This window comes from Solanum lycopersicum, chromosome 7 (genome assembly GCF_036512215.1).
Source record: "Solanum lycopersicum chromosome 7, SLM_r2.1".
NCBI lineage: Eukaryota > Viridiplantae > Streptophyta > Magnoliopsida > Solanales > Solanaceae > Solanum > Solanum lycopersicum.
In genome coordinates this window covers 4,041,787-4,065,493 of record NC_090806.1, presented here as the reverse complement: position 1 = coordinate 4,065,493, position 23,707 = coordinate 4,041,787, and the positions used below count along the sequence as shown (strand labels likewise).

At 29.9% G+C, this 23,707-nt stretch overlaps 1 protein-coding gene across 1 annotated transcript; it reads right to left on the bottom strand.

Moving 5' to 3' along the window:
• Positions 1 to 6,068: 6,068 nt before the first annotated feature.
• Positions 6,069 to 14,580, bottom strand: SPS (sucrose-phosphate synthase). Its single transcript, NM_001246991.2, has 13 exons — positions 14,393 to 14,580; positions 13,895 to 13,984; positions 11,853 to 12,094; positions 11,476 to 11,539; positions 10,594 to 11,292; positions 9,783 to 9,896; positions 9,561 to 9,692; positions 9,280 to 9,456; positions 8,404 to 8,457; positions 8,230 to 8,292; positions 7,186 to 8,124; positions 6,743 to 6,870; positions 6,069 to 6,668 (listed from the first exon to the last, which is right to left on the bottom strand). The coding sequence occupies exons 1-13, from the start codon at positions 14,573 to 14,575 to the stop codon at positions 6,389 to 6,391; spliced, it is 3,165 nt and encodes a 1,054-aa protein (NP_001233920.2). The 5' UTR covers positions 14,576 to 14,580; the 3' UTR covers positions 6,069 to 6,388.
• Between the last annotated feature and the right edge of the window lie 9,127 nt (positions 14,581 to 23,707).

Here is a 23,707-nt window from a genome sequence, read left to right as displayed (position 1 = left end):
GCGATTCCTCCACCGGAAAAAGCAAATCACTGCTACTGCAGCAATTTTGCAAAATGTGATTTTTTTTCTTAAAAAAATTCAAATCGCTACCTAGGCAACAATTTTTAATTTTTAAAAAAATGAAAATCGCTGCCTAGATTTTTTCATCACCAATTATTAGTTTATTGGTGAGTTTACTACCTTCTTCGTATTTTTTATTTTATTATATAAAAAATATTTTTATTTTCTATATGCAGATGAGAGATTGTCCATTTTTAAAAAAAAGATTTTTTTTTTAGAAAATCGCTGCCTAGGTAGCGATTTGAATTTTTTTTTAAAAAAAAATTATATTTTGCAAAATCACTGCAATAGCAGCGATTTTTCTTTTTCCGGTGGAGGAAATCGCTGTTGTTCTAGGGATTTTGTCGTTTTGATTAATATAAAATTTTATAGACAGTTTTGAAATTTTTGTTAATATGTTATACCCTTTAGACTCCGGACTCTTAAAAAAACAGTAGTTATGTTTCTTGATAAAAAAGAAATATGGATTCTTTAGTAAAAAATTTAAGTAATATACATTATTAATATTATTTATATCAACTATAATAAGTAATTTATCTTATTTTAAAAGTTTAAATTTCACATTTTGAGAAAATATATACACGTATACTTTGAGCAACCTAAACTTAAAAAATCAAATTTTATTTAAACATTAAATGTGGAAAATGAAATGATCATAATTATAAGCCACGTAGAGATTATCTTTATATAACGGTTTTTGATTAATTTGTTACACGTATGGATAATGGTAGTTAAGATGAAAATATTACTCTGTGAGTATTTAAGAAGGCAATATAACAAATTAAACGTTTAAGCAATTTTTTTAAAAAAATATTTTTTTTTACATATAATTCTTTAAAAACATTTTTCTTTTAGAAAACTATTTTTGCTTTTTGAATCATTGAATAATCATAATATCACCACATAATCCTAGTATTTTTTTTTATATTGTTGGGATCGAACCAACTTCCACACATCTCAACTATTTTATCGAATTGATACTTTCCAGCAATATACAGTGATCGTAATGAGTCATTCTTATCAAAGGAATGTCGAATAATATTTCTGTGCTATAAAAATATGTTTGAATTTTTTATAACTCCTTCGTATTTCTATTTTCTTATATATTTTGATTTTTTAATGAAAATTTTAGACCTGTCGCGATCAGTATTTTGACTTTGGACATATATGTAAGAGTAAGAAATAAGCAATGGGTAGATGAAAATTTTCCTACCAATTTTGGTTGAGGAAGCTAAGCTAATTACTCAAATAATAGTGTGAAATGCATGGAATATGCTTTTTAGGTAATATTGAAAAGTATAATATTGTGAAACTTGTAATAATATATGTAGCAAATAATGATTAGGGATTACTTAGTATTTTTGATTCTTTAAATATTTGTGAATATGCATATTATTTAATCTTCAATGACTTGAAATTAGAGATAATACAACATATTTCCTACACATAATGAAAAAAAAAACACGTATTTTAATTAATTAAAAGTTAAATATTTTAAATTATATATTACAAAAATCAGAATTTATCAATAACTAGGTATAAGACTAAAAATGGTATTATCCTTAATGATTAGCTACGCAATTAGGCAAAATTATATATCTTGGTGTGGACAAGTGGACAAAAGTTATAAGATTTTGCCCTTAAGAAACTTCAAATCTTAACCTAAATTATTATTATTTCAACAAGTGGAAACTTGTTAATTAGCATCAAATTTGACATATTCATAAGGTTTAAATTTGTGCTAACTTTACTAAAATTTATTATGACCTTTTATAGGCGGTGACAAAATAAATTGTTCATAATAAAAATACATAATGTGCTTGAAATTAGTTGAATAGAAAAAATTGTGGTGTGATTATAGTTTAACAAAGGCATAATACATATATTGGACCTTAAACTTGGATTTAAATTTTAACTTTGACCTTCAAGGCTTCAACTTTCATAATGCACAAACAGACAATTTAACTATCCAACTTTTAAATAAATAAACACGTGAGTCCTACATGACACAATACACGTAGGACACCACGTTGGACAAAAAATGACATGTAGTACATATGTGTCTATTTGTTCAACTTTATACAAGTTTAAGTGTCTATTCGTGCGCATCCAAAGTTAAAGGGCATAAATATGATTTGAAGTCAAGTTAAAGGGCACATTTCTTTGTCTAATTTCAATCTCGATAATTGATTAGATTGAATGATCAATTGTCCTCTAAACCCTCGATTCAAATAGTAGAATTATAAAGAGTAATTGATATAGATAGCTTGATATACTAAGCTTCGCACATTCACATACTTATCATTCGAGTAACTCTCTCTAAGTTATACTAAGATCATATTACTTTATTATACCAAAATTTAATACTAAGATCATATACACTGATTTAACACTTATTTGTTGCACTATTTTTCTTTTCAAGAATATTTTTACTATAGCTTTTATATTTATAGTTATCCAATATATATTTAAATTTTTTTTTTTAGGCGAGAATATATTAAAAACAATTTATCTATCTCATACATGAAGAATTTTATCTTCATATACTTTACTTTTTTCATATTCCACCTATAGAATCAAACCGAACATTATAATAAAATAAGGCTTGCAAAATGATTTAAGTAAAAAAAAGTCACGTATCATTTTAATGGACGAACAACCTGACCCTTAGAAACACTATAACCCTAGATGGCGAAGAGCCGACATCGAGATACCAAAGCGTATATATTACAATTTTTCATAAAATATATATTAATTAAGAAAAATATTTTTTTTAATTAAAAAAAATTATTTATATCAAGGTATATTAGTATCCATGAAGTCACTCAAACTCTTATTCTAGAAAAAGAATTATATTATTATAAAACGAAGATTCAAATTTATTGAGATTTTTAAATTTCGAAGCGTACGTGTGGTATAGGTGGGAGTTGGTTAATTAATAAAGTAATTTTCCTTTGTTTTAAATAAAGAGTTGACTTTCTATTTAAAATTTAAAATAGTAGAATTTAAGTTATGGACATTAATAGTGTAAAAAGATATTATATTATTACTCTTTTGGTTTCAATTTATAAGAAGGTATTTAACTAGATAAAAACTTGATTGAAGTTTGTGGTTTGAAATAACAAATAAGTGTTTTTTGTCGTTATAAATCATCTTAATAAGAATAAAATGAGAAGCTTAATGTTAAATTATTATTATTATTTTTTCTGTCAATTTTTATTTGTCATGTTGCATTTTTCGAAAAGTAATTTCATTAATTTTCAAGATTAAATTATATTATGTTGATTTAATATTTTAAACAAAAAATGTAGATTTTCAAAAGTATATGAAAAGTTCTATAAATTGCAATATCTTGCATATATCAATACGATGAAAAATACATCTTAAAATGTTAGTCAAAGTTCTTATAGTTAACTCTAAAAATAGATATTAAGACAAATAATAATAAACGGAAAGAATACTTCACTATGCTAAATATAGAAATGTGTTGCTATTTTTAAGACGGAAAGAAAACATCATATAAATTGTATTGATTCAACAAAGATCATACATTTTAAATTAATTATCATTTTCATCATATTACCACTCATTGTTTGTTAATAAATTTGCCTATATTATTTGTTAAGTAATTTGATAATGAATATAAATATAATTTCTAAATGGTCTAACGCATAAAATTTAAAATCCCACAAAATTTAATTCCTTATAGGTATTACCCATAATGTTGAAATTTCTAATACTATCTTTGGATCATTATTGTGGGATAATGCACAAGTACCCCTCAACCTATGCCTAAAATTCCAGAGACACACTTATACTATATTAAGGTCCTATTACCCCCCTGAACTTATTTTATAAGTAATTTTCTACCCTTTTTAGCCTACGTGGCACTAGTTTGAAAAAAAAAATCAACATTCGTTGGGCCCACAAGATAGTGCCACGTAGGTCGAAAAGGGGTAAAAAATTATTAATAAAATAAGTTCAGGAGTTAATAGGACCTTAGTATAGTATAAGTGTGTCTCTGAGATTTGTGGCATAGGTTGAGGGGGTACTTGAGCATTATCCCCATTATTATCTATTGTATTATATTGTATTGTTATTATACCTACAATGTTTGTTTTGATTGTTACTTAAAATGTATTGTACAGTATTATTAAATTTCGTCGTTACGTAACAATGAAAACCCCTATTTTATGGAACAACCAATTTGGTGTGTTCTGGTTGTTACTTAATTTCTTTTTCCAATTATATCTTTACATAATATTTCAAAATACAATACAATACATTATGAAACAATGGATAACAATGATCCAAACAAAGTGTAAGGAAAGAGGCAAATTAAGGACCACAACAACATGGGGATGGAGGTGGAGCAAGAGAAAAAAATATTATGGCGAATTTAAAATACACACGCAAAACTTTTACGAAAGAAAATTGAGCAAAAAGTGTGATATTTTATCATGTATTCACGTCTTCAATCAAAATAAATCATAAAATTCAAGTGTATTATAAATAAAATTCACTGAAAAAATTAAAAGTGTTTTCGATTATACTGATTCATATTAAAGATTAAAAAAAAAAAAAAAAACAAAACAAAACAAGAACTTCTAGAATAACGTTAACTAGTGGTTCAAGATTAATGCTTGGCATAGATGATAGGAGAGTACTAAGGCAGTCATATTAATGAGTCATCCTTGAGGATTGAGCCATCTCCTTTTACGAATTTTTGATTCCGTCACTAAGTATGTATGGGAGGTTGGTGTGGGTGGGTGGGGAGTGGTGCCTTCTAACTAACAGTTAGCATATACTTTCTTCGTCCAAAATTATTTGTTATATTGCGTTTATCAAAAGTTAATTTGATTAATTTTTAAAGATAAATTATATAACATTAGTTCGATATTTTAAACAAAAAAAATTAGATATTCTAAAACTATATGAAAAAGTAGTATGATGAAAAAATTCATCTTAAAATGTGAATCAAACTTTTTATAGTTCGACTCTAAAAATAAAAATCATGATAAACAATACCAGACGGAGGGAGTAGTGCTATCTCGTTATTGCTGGCAAATCAGTTGTATATAAATTGACTTCCTTAGCTGTTATGGTTCCCATTTTTGTAAGTTCAATGCGTGTCTTGCTTTCACACTTCAAGAGTACATCACTTTCATTATTACACATTTGGTACTAGTTATTAGGAACAAGAGATAAACTAGTGGCTGGACCATTTATTACATCATTAATTAAATCATAAAAACAACAAATACTCGATTGTGATATCGTAGTTTTGTTTCTATCTAGTGAAGGTAGAGAGAAGGTTTCAAAAAGAAAAAGACATTAAAGCATAAGTCCTCCATTAATTTAAATAATTCGCCCGAAAGTTAGATAGTAAAGTTAAATTTAACATCGCTGCCGTCCCTACTGAGGATCTATTTAGTAGAGTCAAACGTAAGTAAATCATGTGTGCTCAATTATTTGCTTCTTGTTGCTCATGAGTAAAAAGTTGTCCATTCCATCAAGTGGTAAAGTAGTTGAGCTTTAAATTTGTATCAAAACGACGTCAAGTTGAAACAAAAAAAAGTTATTTCATGTTTGTTTCTTTGGGATCGAAAATACATCCTACTACTCATATTATTAACGCATCTAAAAATATGATAAAGTGTACGGAAATCATATTCTAACCTCAAAAGGATTGAGCATGCGAACTTGTAAAATTACACCGAGCATGTTAATATTGTTGTAATTGACCTGGTGAAAACAAAAAGACAAACAAAGACAATATGGAGACTTATGGTCCCAAACTCGAAAAGTTAGGAAGCCATAATAGACGACAGCTAGTTACTCGACCTTAGACTTCAATCAACCCCTTCAAACATTGAGACAGTTAAGAATTGCTAATAATTAATAAAGGGCTAAAGTAGCATCACAGACAAGTTGCATTATATGAAACCAGAACCGTTATATATGAAATGTCAAGTGAACCTTTCTTTTACATAACGGACGATCAGATGAGCCGATCCACAGAGTTCAAAAATCTGATAACCCATCGATAATGCCTTCCAAAGGCATGTATATGATAATTTACATGATCAGGCAATGATTATAAGTTGAAATTTATTTTTTTTTCTCTCCATGAACCGGAACTGTCATAGCAAAAGAGATTCTATAACTTAACAGCACTGGTTCTGGCATAAAGCTTTTATGTCCTTTAAAGAGGATCAAAGGACTCATCTCATTTTGTAGTCTGTTGAAAAGTACTAACAGCTGCCATTCTTTTCATGGCATAATTTTAGCTCGTATAGGTTTTTGACAATAAAAAGGGGGAAGGATATTATCCTTTGAGTACCGCTAGTTTCTCCAGTAAGGAACGGATTTCGGTGCTGCTACATTCCTCGTCTGCTTGGATGACATTAGGGCTGTCGAATGGTAAAACATCAGATAGAGGGTAATTCCTATTACCGTGAATTAAGCTGCTTGCATTAGTGCAGAGTCCTTTCATTATGACAGCCTTGCGTAGACCACCGATCAACCCTTCATAATCGGTATCACCACTTTCTCCGACGAAAACCACCAACTTTGACAAGTCCATTCCCCATCGCAGATATAAGTACCTGTAGACAATGTTACAATCAGTTAAAATAACAATCCTAAGTATCAAACATACTTTGAGTGGACAAAACATTACCTGAGTGCTTGGGACCGAGATGCCAGTACAGGGATCATATTAATCCTACTCCCATTTTGACAATAAACAGCGTGACAACGAAGTGCCTGAATTCGCATTACTTTTCTAAGTTCTTTAGCTGGCGGAACCTGCAAAAGCAAAAAAATATAATTACTTAAAGAGGGTGCAACTAAAAATCCTATTGACCTGCAATTGGATTATAACATTAGATGCTTGGAGAAAATAACAGTAAGATGTTTCAAAGAATATGTAGCACAAGTCTGAACCAATAACTTGCTTGATGCAGCAGCCAGAGTAAGGGAAAGCAGATTCTCGAAGAAAAAATAGGAAAGCTTTTGCTACTCTATTGAACCGCCCCCAGAGATAGGTGGTGTGATCAAAGAGTGAAGTGAAATCGAGAAGGAAAAAGGAACACCAAAGATGGAGAAAAGAAGTCAATTTACCTTCCCAGGCTTGCAGACTTTGAAAGTATAGCAGTAGTCAGCTGAATTGTCTTCATCCTCAACAACAATGTGCTCTCCATTTTCACCATTCTTATCAGTGATAGAAGCGGCCCACCGCACCAAAGTCTTTCTCAACCCTTCGCCTCCCCAACGATACTCAATATGTGAGTGATAGTACAAGTCGACTACAAAAGGATTTTGCTCAGAATGGAAGGACGAATAATAAAGATCACCGCCACTATTGCATATGTACGCATCAAAATCAGTAGGACTCATGCCCTCTGAAACCAGGAAAGACTGTACTTCTGATATATTGAAAGATGAAGCCAGGATAAATCCAATGGAACCCTCTGACCTTTCCTTCTCTACAGCCTCAAATATCTTTTTCACACTTCCAGAGAGTCCTGAGCTAGCATCACAATCCACAGCAATAACAAAAATATGTCGCCTCCTCCTTATCGCTGGGAATTTACCAGCACCAGGATTTTGGTCTGCCTTGTCTGATGACCACGATTTTGATGTGCTCTTCGGTGCACCCTTAGACAAGGACAAAACAGCATTCTCTAACTTGCTCTTTCGAACTTCGGGGTCTAATGTACTATCAGCATTTTCTTTATTATCATTCTTTTCCCCATCTAATGAAAATCTCAGATTCAGAGATATGTCATGAATATCTCTCAAGGAATCACTAGGTGAATCTGTTTCTGAATTTTCATCATCATCGTCATCGGGTCTCAGCCAGCGTGGTTGCCTTGGTTTGCAGCTAGCTATCCGGGATAGATAAGTTTTACAGTGCTCGGGCCATGAGAAAAGGTGGATATTTTTTAATCCATTTGCCCTGCATTTCGCCCACAGTTGTTTATCAGCAACCAACTTCAAAAGAGCATCAGCAATTGCCTGCTGATCATGGGGATCCACTAAGAGACCATTGTCAAGAACCTGCAAAACAACTAAAGATCAATTCGAATCTAATTTGGTTGGAATTTTGTCGGAACATAATGGAAGTCGTCTAAGGCAGGATATGAAATAAATGTAACAGCATACCCTATGTATATCAACAGGTCCTCCATTTTTTGTGGCTACCATTGGGAGACCATAAGCTGCTGCCTGTACAAGGGAGATAAAAGTTCATAGTTCAACAAAGACGACTCACTAACCTATGATGAAGAATAACCACGCCACCAACTAAAGCTTGAACCACTTAGTGAAGAAGAATACCTCAATCAAAGTCAGTCCAAAAGGCTCAATAAAAGCTGGATTAATAAAAACACCCTGTAAAAAGGAAAATAAGTATCGTAATATTGTTTATCCAAGTAAGCCAACAAGCATGCTACAATAATATCTATTTCTTCACCTATGTATGAGTCCATAAGGAGGAGCAAATACCCTTGTTCCATGCACATTTTAAGAAATAGCTGAACCAACTTTGAGAACATCATCAAGTACTATTTCCCAATAGTCTTTATTCATGGAGGGGGGGATGAAGGTTTTTATGCGGCATGCCACACTTTTAAGAGTTGCTCTATCATGAGATAATCCTACCGGCCCTTTCTATCTATTCGATTAATTAGATGTGGCTTCAGGTGGGCACATGAGAAAGAGAGACATGTTAGGACTCATCTATATTACAGGATATATGAGGAAGAAGATGCCAAACAGTCTTCTCCACGTTCTGAAACTGGCAAACCCAGATAATGGCTTTTAGGCAGTGCCACACTCAGGTCCACTTGGCCTATTGGACACCCTCAATCTAATTTTGCTTTCCATGTTGCATTAAATTGGTTTCTATATTTCACATTGACTAAAAATCATTACTTATCTAATTGACAAGTAACATGCTCCTGTGGTTTCTTTGTCTACTCATGTACAAAATAAGTAAAATAATGCGCTGATAAAATGTGAAGTAATTGTTTTATATGCCATAGGATACTTTCCACATATAATCTATGGGAAATAGAATAAGAAACACTACTACATGTCAAAAATAATGGTTTATATTCAACCAAGAAGTGCCACACCCAATGTGTACAATCAATGAATACAACTAAGGGAGTGAAAGAAGAATGCACTTGAAATTAAAATGACAGACGGTACCTTAGTCTTTGCAGCAAGACGGTAGATATCAGGAACATCTGACTGCTTGTGGTGTTTAGGATAAGCTACTTGACCATAAAGATCATACTTATCTATCATCTTCAAGATTGAAAGAAGAAGTGCAGAATTGGTGCTAGACATTTCATCGATATTATCTCGATTACCCATTATCAAGGTCTGCAAAATGAAGAAAGGAAGGATGAACATCAATTGCACTGCTAGCGCAGCTTCCCTGCCTGTAAGGCAATTGACCTATACCACTGGTGTAAACTCAAACTTACAAGATTAGCAAGCTCTCTCAATGGACGACATTCACCAAATGCTTTCACTAAAGTAGTGAGGTTCTTCTTGGGATCAGGCCTAGCAAGTGCGAGTATCATAGGCTTCCTTGGATTAGAAAAGAAGCGCATAATCTAGGAAAAGGAAATCACATAAAAATTAGCAAGAATGCAGAAAAAGTGGAAGGCCACTCAAAGAAGCAGAAAAATGGTGTTAATGGAAACCTCTGCCCAAATAGGTGGATCTGGGATCTTTCCATCTTCACTTCCTTCTGTGTCACCATCCATGTCACCTTCATGTGGCACAATATGGTGGAACTCCATCCCAGGAGGAATTACCTGCAAGTGGATGCTCAGTTTATCACAAGAGGCTATTCAGGAAATTGCAAAAGAAGAAACACAAGTAGCCAGCCATTTCAGGTAAATTCAGAACAGGAAAAGGCTGAGAACCTATTTTAACTTTGAATGTTTACATCACAAGTTGTATGGTCAGCTTGAAGAAAAAGAGAGAGAGTCAAGTTCGATTAATCATCAAAAATTCCTTTTTCACCAAGATATGAATATCAGACATATAACTATTACTAATGTTGCTGAAATAATCCCGGATTGTGAAGGAAAAAGTTTCTTACATTACTCATCTAATATTCCTTTGTGCCAATTTATGAATAATAGACATATACAACTATTACTAACGCTGCTGAAAGAATCCTGGATTATGATGCAGGTGTTATTTCACATCACTACAAATAAGACAAGTTCAGAAAGTTAGCTTCTACTAAAAGTTCCCTTCATAATCAGATTCTATTTCAAAAAGAATACGGGAGGATGAAGGCAACTTTTATGTCAAAGCTAAACTTTTGAACTCGTCTTATTTGTAGTGATGTGAAATAATTACATCTGCATCATGAACAGTGGATGTTTACCTATTTCAGAAACCACTGAACACAACTGGGATCTTCATATTCATTGGATTAGTGACATATCCAACTAGAAAGGGAAAGTAGATATTATAGCTTATAGAGGATCCAATACTTACAGCCATACGAGGCATAAACCTGCCATAACAGCTCACATTCCGCTTGATCCTTGCACGTAACTTGCGCTCTAATATTGGATCAAACCCATCATACAAACGCCATTGCTCATCAATCTCCTGTCTTGTACTAGTGATGACAATTTCGGAAGCATCAAGAGTTAATTCTTCAGCCTCTATTCTCCTCATTATCTTGTAGGTTGAGTTTATTTCATCCTTTGACAAACGACCTTGTCGCAACAGTTGCTCCAACTTATCTCTACCAAGTGAGTGACCAGTGAAAAGCATTGGTACATTTAAAGCACCCGACAGGAGAGCAGCTGAGTCGCCAGCATCAGCATAATGTCCATGTATGGCAACAGGCCACACAGGATGGCCATTACCAATTTGCTCACCAAGAACTTTGGACATTTGAATAATATGGTTAAGTGCACCATCAACAAATTCAGGAATATAGGGCCATAGCTGTTCTTTTGGAATATATTTCTCTCTTGGTCCAAAAGGAATGCGAATAATATAAGCACCACTACTCTCCCCCATCTCACTCATCAAGCCGTCTGTACTTATTGGCGTCAGCATCTCTGTCGGCTCACCATAGCTCCAATCTACTTCTGGCGAAGATACTTGTCTAGTAAGCAAGTCAACCCGATATACACCTGGCATCGATCCTAAGGCCCTCGCAAGTTCAACAACATACTTCACCTGAAAGGTGACATAAAGATCATAAAATCTTCTTCAGCCGTAGACGACAAGCAGAAGGAAGGAAAACAATATGGGAAGCTTTCCAATGGAAAGGAGCAGAGAAAGATGAATTTTCATGAGCAGAAACCCAACGAGTAGTCACTACTCAAGAAATATAGTCAAAACGCATGGAAGTATAATCACCTGACCACCAGTATCAGAATCCCGTCCAAGCTCCATATTCTCACCCCGAATTAAACCATGTAAACTGCAAGAACGTAATGTTAATAACAAGAAACCATTAAAAATAAGAAGAAAACAACTAGACATAAAGGCTGCAACTCTTTAGTGAGACAAAAGTTTCAGCTGAATGAAGCAAGCAGCTAGATGCTCTGAAGCTCCTAAATCCTGTTGCTTAAACAGGAAGATCAGACTAAATTTTGAGAAATGGTCCCTCAAGATTTTTTAGAACAAGGTCAAAATGCTATTTCATATTTTCTCTTCAGCTATTGCACTGGAAAATGAAGTAAGTTTCCCCATTCAAGTTCATCATGCGATACTACAGGAAAAGGTAGACTCGCCTTATAAGTACGATATAGAGCTTCTTTCCTCTCTGCTGACTGACCCATGCTTCCATTGTCTCAACAGAACTGATTCTAGGCAATCGGCCTCTGGTACTTTCACCATGAGATGACATGTCAGTGACTATATCTCCTTTCTCTCCCTCAGATAGATCCTCTGACATATCAGCAACTGCTTCTCTGCGACCTCTCTCACGTTCTTGACGGCGTTTTGCCATCCACCGAGCTTGCTCTCCCTCAAGCTACATAAATACAAGGCTAAAATTTGAGAAAGTACAACATATCTATACTTCATTAAATACCATAAAATGGCAACACTTATATAGAATGATTAGACTACATGGGAGTAGTGCAGAAGAACACAACATATTACCGACCAGGGGAACTGGACAAACTAACAGGAAAGCAAATTAAAAGCTACTTGAAATTTTACGAAATTGAAGTAGCGAAGATTGCAATGTCTAAATCATATTTATCTAATATAAATTAGTAATATTAAAATTATAGAAAATGACTTCCAAATGAGCAATCATTACCAACAAATTTGATGTTTCAATAAAAGTCGTATGTTACTCGTTATTTCCAATTAATACTGGAACGAGACAGTTGACGGTCTGTATAAATCATTATTTACATGTTATTTTAAATGCATATTGACAAATAAAGGTTCCCAAGTATCAAAAGCAAATATTCTAATACATGGAACAAAGTAAACAGTTAACTTTTCCAGTTGATATAGCAAGAGATCGAACAAAGTAAGCATATAAAAACAACGATGAAAAGACCAGTCAATTACATCAATGTATCCAATTGTCAATCACGTTCACCGTTATACTGCTATTTTATTCCCATTGTTCAAATGGTGGGAAGCTGAAAAGTTGAATTTTATTTCAGCTAAGCCTTTGTATTATTTTATATTTTTTTAAAAAAAAATCAATGTGACAACTGACAAGTATGTTTAACTTTAATTATGAGGTACTCTTTTGTGTTGGTAATGAAATGAGTCTGTCTAAAGTAGTAAACTAAAAATTCTGAAACGGAAGTGGATCATCAGATATTCCTTAAGCCAGAGAAGTTACACAAGATTATGCGGCTACCTAGCTAGTACACAATTCATTTCACAAACTTAGATCTACTTTCAACAAATAATTGTATAAATTAATTTTGAGTCAGGAAAAACTAAAATGTGCAAGTTAAGCAGAAAGTGAATGGCAACAACGAATCTAACTAAAACCATAACAGCATATTGACAGTTAGAACTGTCCCACGTCCGTTCTGCTGCATCTTTTCCCTTGCATCATTTTCCTATGAGGAACAAAAAATAGAGGTGGAATCGGCCATCTAGTTCTTGTCCCTCCTAATCTAGCAGAAATTAGTTCATTTCTCCCTCATTAGGAGCTGTCAGTTCAGCTCAGCATAAGCTAAAGTTACAAAAATCAAACAAAGATGCGAAGAGGATGGTCTCGTAAAAAGTAAAGAACTAGATAGTTATCCCCATTAGATAATTCATACTATATTCTTCCAGTCTTTAAAGATCACTCGAAGGTTAAATTTTAGAAATGGTGGCTGATTATGCACGATAGATAGAAAAAGAAAGAGATGAATATAAACCAAAAGAAAACAGCAATGCTGCTACGTTTTCTATTTGAAAAGGTAAGATAAAAGGGTGATGCTTCTATAATTCCTTCCACAAATTAAACAGTTGTGTGCTAAGATCAAAATCCCGTTCAATTGTACAGAACAAGTAATCTGTGTGAATCTGGGTCCATTAAGAACACTGAATTCCCTTTAACAAAAAATGTCCTCCCGTTTTTTTCAATTTCTTTTGCGTTATTAAGCTGTGATTTTTGCTTGAACATAACAATTCCAACTTTCCCTGTAGCTACACAAAACTGATACTATGAATCAACCATCCGGAAAAAAAAAATAAAAATTATTTGATATGTAAAGTTGTAAACTGTCACAAAATTCAAATCCTCCCATTTTCGCTACACGAATAACATATAAACGCTACAAAAATTCTCCAATAGAACCACACACACCTGCTTTTTCTGGCGAGCCAAATTCCAAATCCTCCAGCACATATTCTCGAGCCTAGTATTCCTCTCCTGCGGACTCCGAGTAGCTTGTGCCTATTTCATCCATCAAACAAAAATCACAAAAAAAAAAAAAAACGTCAAAACTACACCAAGCAAATTAGCAAAAAAAACATTGATACAATTCCAAAATCACATAAAAACGAACAAACAACAAAAATTCCTCAAAATTCAACTACACGACGCATCAAAATAAAGCAAATGAGCAAAAAAGCATATTGATACAACTCCAAAATCACATAAAAACGAACAAACAAAAAAAATTCCTCAAAATCAACTAAACAATGCATCAAAACAAAGCAAATGAGCAAAAAAAACATTGATACAATTTCAAAATCACGTAAAAACGATCAAACAACAAAAATTCCTCAAAATTCAACTACACAACGCATCAAAACAAAGCAAATGAAACAAAAAAAATAAAAATTCCAAAATTCAACTTACTCGGATCCACGAACGATGCAAATCAGTCTCATCAAATCCAGTAATAACTTCCTCAACAAAATACCTCGTCGGACTAAACCTCCCTCTTTCTCTCAATAACAACGATGACTTCTTATCATCTAGCCCTGGTCCTACATCCAGTATCGCCTCTAAGTAACTGTTAATCCAATCGTTTCCCGCCATCTCCTCCGCCGCACTCCTCCGCCGTGTGCTAGAGCGATTAACGGAGTAGAAAAGATGTTTCTAGATTTATGGAGGTGGTGAAATGATAAGGACAGTGAGAGAGAATTTAGAGAAAAAAAAAAAGAAGCTAAAAATACAGAGATTCTAACTAACCAATAGAATGGAAAGCTAATATGCTAATTTATAGGAGATCTTCTCTTTAAATATTTGTAAAAAAAAAATAGAGTAAAATCACTCAAACTTTTATAATAATAAGAAAATATATTAAATTGATTTTATAATTGAAATTTGAAAGTGATAGACTAAGAATTGACAAGTAGTCACTAGGTAGAAAATATTTTATTTGGAGAAGATAATGGTGTATACGAAAGATATAATCAGTAAAGATGTCAAATTAACTGTGTTTATCTCAATGTAAAATGATGATAATATATACGGCAGATATAATCAGTAAAAATTTATGTGTTCGACTGAAAATTGCTAAGCGTGAATTGTGATTTTTATGATGTTACTCTAGAAAATAGTTTATTTGGAGACGATGATGGTAAAACGGTAAATATAATTAGTAAATATGTCGATCAAGTTAACTGTATAAACTGAATGTGTTTGACCGAGAATTAACACGTGGAAAGTACTTATTCGTGATTTTACGGTAGAATATATTTTATTTGGAGACGATGATGGTTCGGATACATTCAATAAACATGTTATATAAAATTATATGTGTTAGAATGAGAATCGTCGAATATGAAATGAGATGTTATAACAACTGTTACTTTATTAGAAAACGATGAATACAAATATGTGTATGTATTTTTTAACCTAATTTGGATCGAAAAATTATTTGATGATCGCCGCTAGTCATCAATACTTGCAAAAACTATTAAAATATCAGATCTTTTATCATAGATTGGTGAAGCGCCTAAATTAATCAGTTTCTTCAAGTTAATATAAGACGTTGCACAAATATCAAATGCAAAAAAATGTCTTTTTAATATATATGATATCGATTCAGAAGGAATGTGAGCTTACCATTATACTATTCATGACTACAAAAGGATGAGTGTTCATCTGTTGAATCGGAATCAATGGACGGGAAAAAAACTTTAGAGGCGGTCAAAGAAAACTACAAGAACTGATTTTCTGACTGTATAATTTATAAAAACAACTCGGACTTGTTGCCCTAATAAAAAAGTAGTGTTTTAATTTATTCATAAGAAATTTTAATGATTTTTTAAATATAATATATATCAATAAAAATAATCTAAATAAATGAGAATAATTATATATTTATTATTCGGTAAAATTAATAATTCGGGAACAAAGATTATAATTTACATCATATTTAGAAGCATTTTCAATATTTTTTTTTTCTAAAATTTGTGTTTCCAATATTTATTAGTGGAAAAATTTGTTTAAAATATTGCTCTTATTTGATTATATAAAAGTATTTTTAGAGTTGTATAAAATAAAATAAAAATTTTTTTTCAAAAATTACCAACCAAGAAAATAGATAAAATTGCATTTGAATGGAACTAAATTCATCAAGTCAAAAGTAAGATTACATTGATATGAGAAGCAAAAAAAAAAAAAGGAAATTTAGAGTCTTTTTGAATTGACTTAAAAAAAATAGTTTATAAATTAAAAATAAAAAGTCAACTAGAAATGACTTTCAAGTCAAAAACAAAAGTAAAGGCTAGTTTATTTTTAGTTTTTGACCTATTTTAAATTATTTTTCAATTTATTTTAATTTATTTTTTATTATACCAAACACTTTCTAATTTATTTTATGTCATTTTTAACTTATTAAAATTATTTTTTATATTTTTTAAATACTATATAAATCAAAAATTAATTTAAAATATATTTAAGCTAATTTAATAAATAAGTGATATTTGACCAAGCTGTAGATAGTAAAATGTTATATAGTATATATATATATCAATTAAAATAAATAAATAATAAACCCCAATATTTTAAATTTTTTTAATATTTTTTAATAATAATAAAGAAAAGTTGATTTTAAAAAATGTAATAAATAATATTAAAAATAATATATAAAATTTAATCGAATTTTAATACCGAGAGACTGTGCATAAAGCTGCCGCTCCAAATCCCGTGGCATAAAAAAGACCGTACTTGCTGTAAAATTCCTCCACGTAAGCAAATGAAAATGTTCACTTTTTTGACTTTTTATAAAAATTGAGGGCTCAGATTGTCAATTAGTACAAAATGTGGGTCCTTTCAACGCAAAATAAAAAAGTTGGTTCTAGATTTTTGAGGAATAAAATTAGATTATTCTTACTATATGCTTTTTTTAGATTTGCTAAACTTTTATTTGACGAAAATACCTCCATTTATTGTGGGTCCCGTTTATAATTAACTTCAAATCAAATTATTGTCACACTTTATAATTTTTCCAAATTATTCTAAAATGTGTTATTTTTAAGAGGAAATTTGGTATATATGGATAGTTTCATTTCTAATTATGGAATAAATATAAATATAGTGATATTTTTATGTAATGAAATATATTATTATCATTCACTAGAAAGATATAATACATTTATACGCGAGTGAAACACGATATATTTATTTTATTGTATGATACTTATTTTTATTTATTTTATATATATTAGTATTACTATTCAGTTCATTTTAATCATCATCGAAATTTACTTATATATCAATGTGTTTTATGAAATACAATTGTATTTCAGATTCAAAATATATATATAAATATGTGTGTATTTGCTATTTAGTTAAAAAATCTCATTATATATATAGTTTTTTTTTAAAAAAAAATGTATTTATTTTGAAAAAAAATATAGAGATTATGTTTATTATGTTGTGTAATTTTTTTATTAAATTATTATCAATTTACTCCCTCAGTCTAATATTATTTGTCATGGTTTCTATTTTTAGAGTCAAACTATAAAAAATTTGACTAACATTTTAAGATGTATTTTTTCATCATATTAATATGCGAAAAATTATGATTTATAGTACTTTTTATATAATTTTAGAATATCTAATTTTTTTGTTTAAAATGTCGAAATAATGTGATTTAATTTACCTTTAAAAATCAACCAAATTGACTTTCGATAAGCGTAACATGACAAATAATTTCAGACGGAGTGAGTATATTTTTAGTCTTGGTTTTTTCTTTTGATTTCCTACCTAAATGACAAAAAAAGTCAATATCATAAATATGTTTTCCATAACTAATTCACCATATCTCATATTCAAATAAAACTTTGACCTTCTATTTTCAACTTTGACCAATTTATGATGCTTGATCAATTCCTAAAAATTATGGTAATATAATCTATTATATCATTTAATTAATACTTGATTCCCACAAGAATGTCAATCATTTTTATTTTTTTATTTTATTTAATATTTGATATTTATATTAAAATTTATATAAAATATTAAAATTATGTGAATTCGTAATATGTGCTACATTTTCTACTGTACTAAGGGACAAGAATTTTCTTTTTTACCAAAAATGTCTTTTTCCAAATAAAATGACATCAAGTGGACCACAGTAAAAAGTTTGAAGGAAAAATAAAAATAAAAAAAGGAGCTAATACTTTATATAAATAAGTATTGTTCTTTTTTAAACTTTTCATAATTTCTGATATTGTTTTTTGATATTACTATGTTTTGTTCAGATTAAAATTAAAGTAAAAAATATTATTTTTCTTCTTGCAAATTTTGTTTCACTGATTTTTTTAAAATATATAATTTTCAGTATTCGCGTCTAAATCAACTGACAATAATTTATATTTAAAACGAACAAAATTAATAATAAGCTATATAAGAAATACGAGGGTCCATGATAGAAATGTCTTAACAAATAAATTAATCTCTTTATTTTTATTTTTTTTTGTAGTAAAAAGGAGAAACAAAAAAAGAAAATGATTTGAAATAAAACTAATGATATGTGAATAGACAGCCATATTCTAGGAATAATGTAAATATTCCCTTCAAAATATCTTTGCTCCATGCAAACATATTTCTAATTCGATATTCGATATTTAAAAAATTAATTAATCTAACTAAAGATAAAAGTATATTTATCTTTTATTATAATTAGGGACGGATCAACTAAGAACATTCATCTAAGCTCTCTCTCATTAAAAAATTACTTAGTTAACAATAGTTTTTTTAATTATTTAATTTTTTATATCTTAAATTTTCGTAAAATTTTTAGTTTCGCCACGTATCGAATAATGCGTGTGTCACGGAGTTCAATGTAATATTCCAAAAGACACATGTCGGCTCTCTATTGTGTCCATGATTAAGTAGGGATATTCTATCTAAAATATTAATTTTTTTAAGTACTTTTTAATTAAAGTGGACCACAATATTTTATTGTCCTTGTTATTAATAGGGATAATGTCGAAGTACCCCTCAACTTATGCCCGAAATCTCAGAGACACATTTATACTATACTAAGGTCCTATTACCCTTCTTAACTTATTTTATTAATAATTTTTTACCCCTTTTTAGCTTACGTGACACTATCATGTGGACCCAACGATGATTGATTTTTTTCGAATTAGTGCCACGTAAGCTAAAAAGGGTAGAAAATTACATATAAAATAAGTTCAGGGGATAATAAGACCTTAGTATAGTATAAATGTGTCTCTGAAATTTCGGCAAAATTTAGGGGGTACTTGGATATTTTCCCTTATTAATATCATATGTTATTTATTTTTTCCTAAGAAGATATTAAAATTGATTTGGTGGCCTTAGGTCCAATATTAGGTTGTTAAGTGTTTCTTTGCCTCCTCAAAAAAGTATATACATGAACCTAAAATAATGAAAGGACAGAATCAAGTGATTTGAAAGGTAAAAGACTATTTAATTAAGTTTTTTTTATAGTATTTTTAAAAAATATTATTTAAATAAAGCAATTACGATATATCAAAATTTCGACAAGTGTTATAAATATTGGAATACTCATCATAGTTTGTCTTAATCAATGACTCATTATACTCTTAAGCATGTTATAACATGTAGTGCTATTATTTTAAAAAAATTATTTAAAATAAAATATAAGTTAATTATTGAAATTATGAAAAGGAATCATTCAAAGGAGCACAACTGCACAAACATATCATATTATAAATAGTTTACCTAAACTTTATATTATGAAAATTATGACTTTTTAAATTGGGATATCCATAATAGAGGCTTTATAGATTCTTTTCTTTTGAAAAAAATAATAAATAATTAAGAACTTCTACAAAGGTTATGTTCTTTTGAGGTACTTTTTATGAACTTTTACTCTTAATTTAATTTAGTTGGAGATGAAATTATATGAAGAAAAATCAATTCCTAAATGGTGTTTATGGTTCATTTGGTGTATTAAAATCAATCTTAATATATATATATATATACACATACACACACCGTGTGTAATTAAAGATATTTAGAGCAGTATTTTTTTAGACTATTTTAAAAATAAAAATCTTAAGAATATTTATGGTGCCAAAGGGATTGGATCATGCAATCGCGATCGAGGTGGAGTCGAAAATTAAATTTAATAAAATTTAAATTAGCCATTTTTTTTTGTCTATATACATTGATGATATTTAAAAGTTGTCAATAATTTTTTATTAAGAAATTAGTATTATGATTAATTTCAATGAAAGCATATGAACTCATAAAAAGTGTTTCGTATGATACCGTAGACATTGAAATTTTGTAAGACTCTACAAGATGCGTTTAAGAGTTGGGACTCTATTCAACTCAGATAAGGATTCTTGGAGGTTACTCAATCCTAAACCCTAGTTTACGCCTATATAAAGGGTACTAAATTCCATTCAAAGGCATCTCGGAAATTCCATATATTCCACGTAGAGATCAACATGTCGAATACTCCGCAAAATTGATGGATTATTCATATAGAGAGGTCAAATCTGAATCATCCTAGTTCGAGAAATACGCCACTGGCCCTCGAATCATGAATAAATCTTAAGAGAGTAGAGTCAAGGGATCAATTGTACCCCAATCTATCCTAATTAATAAAATCATGTTTCTTCATATTTTATTTATATGATTTATTTAATTTTTCATATATTTTAAATTTATTGCAAACGGATACAATTCCAACTCAAATTTTGGAAAAAATAATAATAATGCATGTTTTCAAACACCACATTACGTAGATAAGTTATATATTAACTAAAATATTTTAAGTACATTTGTTTACCTATAATTAATACCTCATAATAAGTGATTTTAGTGTGTACATATTTTTGGTACATGATTGTATAAAGTTTTAACTTTGGTAATTGAGCTATCGGATTTAAGGATAAGATGATTTCTGAATGTAATGATCGATAAATCATTGATTAATATTAAGAATAGATTTGAGAAATAAAACGATTTTTTATATTTAATGACGAATAAATCAATGATTAATGTTAAAAAAAATTGTTCATCACTTGCTTTCAAGGGAGAGTGCACACTCACACCTATAAAACCCTTATTAATGCATTTGGAACTAGGATTGCGTCCTTGAATTTCTTTTTGTAATTATCTTTTTAGGTATATATAAGAAATATTATATAAAATCCTTATTAATGCGTTTGGAATTAGGACTGCGTTCTTGAATTTCTTTTTGTGATTATCTTTTTAGGTATATGTAAGAAATATTATATAAAATCCTTATTAATGCGTTTGGAACTAGGATTGCGTTCTTGAATTTCTTTTTGTGATTATCTTTTTAGGTATATATAAGAAATATTATGCCTTTACATTTTAATATCTTAAGCTTTTTGGTAAAACTCTAACTCCGTCACTAATATATCTTTTCTTGTAGAAAAAATAATAATTAACATAACGAGAGAGAAGAAAAAAACAAGGAAACTTCTTTTCAAGATGGAACTTTGATGTATTCACTAGACTAGAATTATGCTTTTCATGTCTCTGTCTTTTTAATCAACTCTTAGGACTTAAGATCTTATGTTAAAATGATTTGAGTCATTACTATCAACCTATAAATCTGTTACACCTTTCATCCTATTTTAACTATTGGTTTAGTTTTTAAAACTTTTTTCTAAAATATTTGTTACTTTAAAAAGTAAGGTAAAAGTTAAGAATTATTTCCAAATGTATCATTAACTTTAAAGAAGTATGGACAATGTTTAAGAGCAAAAATGTCTCTAACTTTATTAAACAAAAATAACTTAGTAAATTATATCTTATATTTAATATTGTATAATATTGGTAATATGGTTAATCGAGATGTTCTTTGTGGCCATGAAGACACAACTCAACATTTACTTAAAAAAAAAAAGTATGAAATTCGTTGTTAATCGATCAAGTTTATAATATATTTTTTAAAATAATATGTTGTCGATTACTTACTGAATGAGTTAAGCAAATTTTTCAAACGCAATCCATATTTTTCTACGAATATGTTAGTTTATAAGATTGATCACTCAGTAACAATACAAAATTTGAGTTTCATTGAGTTGGCCCAATCAAACATTATTATTTGAAAGCAACTATATTGGGACTAACTAAGAATTAATAGAAAGAAGAAAAAAAAGTTTGTACTCACATATTGACTTTTTAAAATTAAAAAAAATCTCTAAAATCTTAGCCATAACATTTGCTCATTGAGACAAAAGTTGTAGGATAAGCCTAATAGAGATATGTAAAGAGTTTGGTCCATAGAAACTTGGATGGTTTGCACAAATAAGATCTTTTAGTGTTATCGATTGAATTTTTGATCTTGTTAACAATTTCGTAGAAGAATAATTTTTACGCCTAAAACTGAAATCACACTCATAGCGATTGTCATGTATTCATCAGGATTTATAAGCAAAATTTTAACGATTATCAAAGGAATTTACTGAATCAAGATTCGTCTTAACACACAAGTTATAGTGATTTATCAGGATTTTTTATTAAATCACGTATAACGAGCTTCTTTCAATATTTATCGATTGAAATCCTATCGATTCGATCAAATTTTGGTGATCACCATAACATGTTAGTTAGTGTGGAAATTCCCAACACATTTTTGCTTCATAATTGACCCAAATTAGTTCAAATTTGATATACAACTTTCTACCATCAATTCTAATAATTCCAATAGCTATATTCAATCCAAACCTCCAATAAACATCATACCTATATTGTCTTCTTCAAAAAAAAATAATGAGTTTCTTTCTAAGTACAAAATAATATGTTCTTTCAAAATACAAAATAACATGTTTTTTTTTTTTAAAAAAATAATTATTATTTTGAATTGGAAATAGAATTTCAGAAAACATGTTTTAGTGAAAGCTCCTAATATACATATATTTATATATAAATCATACACTGATTAGTCATACACATATCATGTATAAATTATACATATATTATATATTCATTGGCTATCTTTAATTTTAGCGATTGAGTGGAGCTGCTATTTATATTCTCCGAGAAGACAATATTGGTTTTTGAAATAGTTGGGCCTTATTGGGCCTTACATTTATTGGGCTTTCAGCTCTGTCCCATACAATTGGACTCCTATACCTCTCTACTTTCATTTTAAGTTTGGACACTTCATTTAACTTATAACCATTTCTTACAAATTATTTAATTTATAATCAATAATGGTACACTAAGGGTGTTCAAAATCGATCCATAACCGATAAGCAATCGTAATATTGACTTATTAGTATTAAGTTATTGAATAAACGGTTGATGAACATATCAAAATTATAAAATTAGTGGCTTAATAGTTTTTTTTTTTTGGGGGGGGGGGGGAGTGGGGTGTTACCGTACTTACACTTTTATCCTAGATATACGAGCCTCATTTAATATTTTATCATAATATATAATTATATATTGTTAGTTCTAAAGCCGTAAAGCCAAAAATTGAAAAATATATTTACTTCTTGTATTAACTATTGTATTACTATTAATTCATTTTTTTGCAATATTTTTTTTTTGATAATTTAACTAGATTTAAAATAGTGAGAAAAAGTATTTATCTAAGGTGCATTCATGAAAAAAAGATAGAGATTAGTCGATATGCCATTTGATAATTGTCCGATAATTATTAATTCATTATTGGACCAATCAGTATCTTATTAGTTGGCTAATATATTAGTAAAT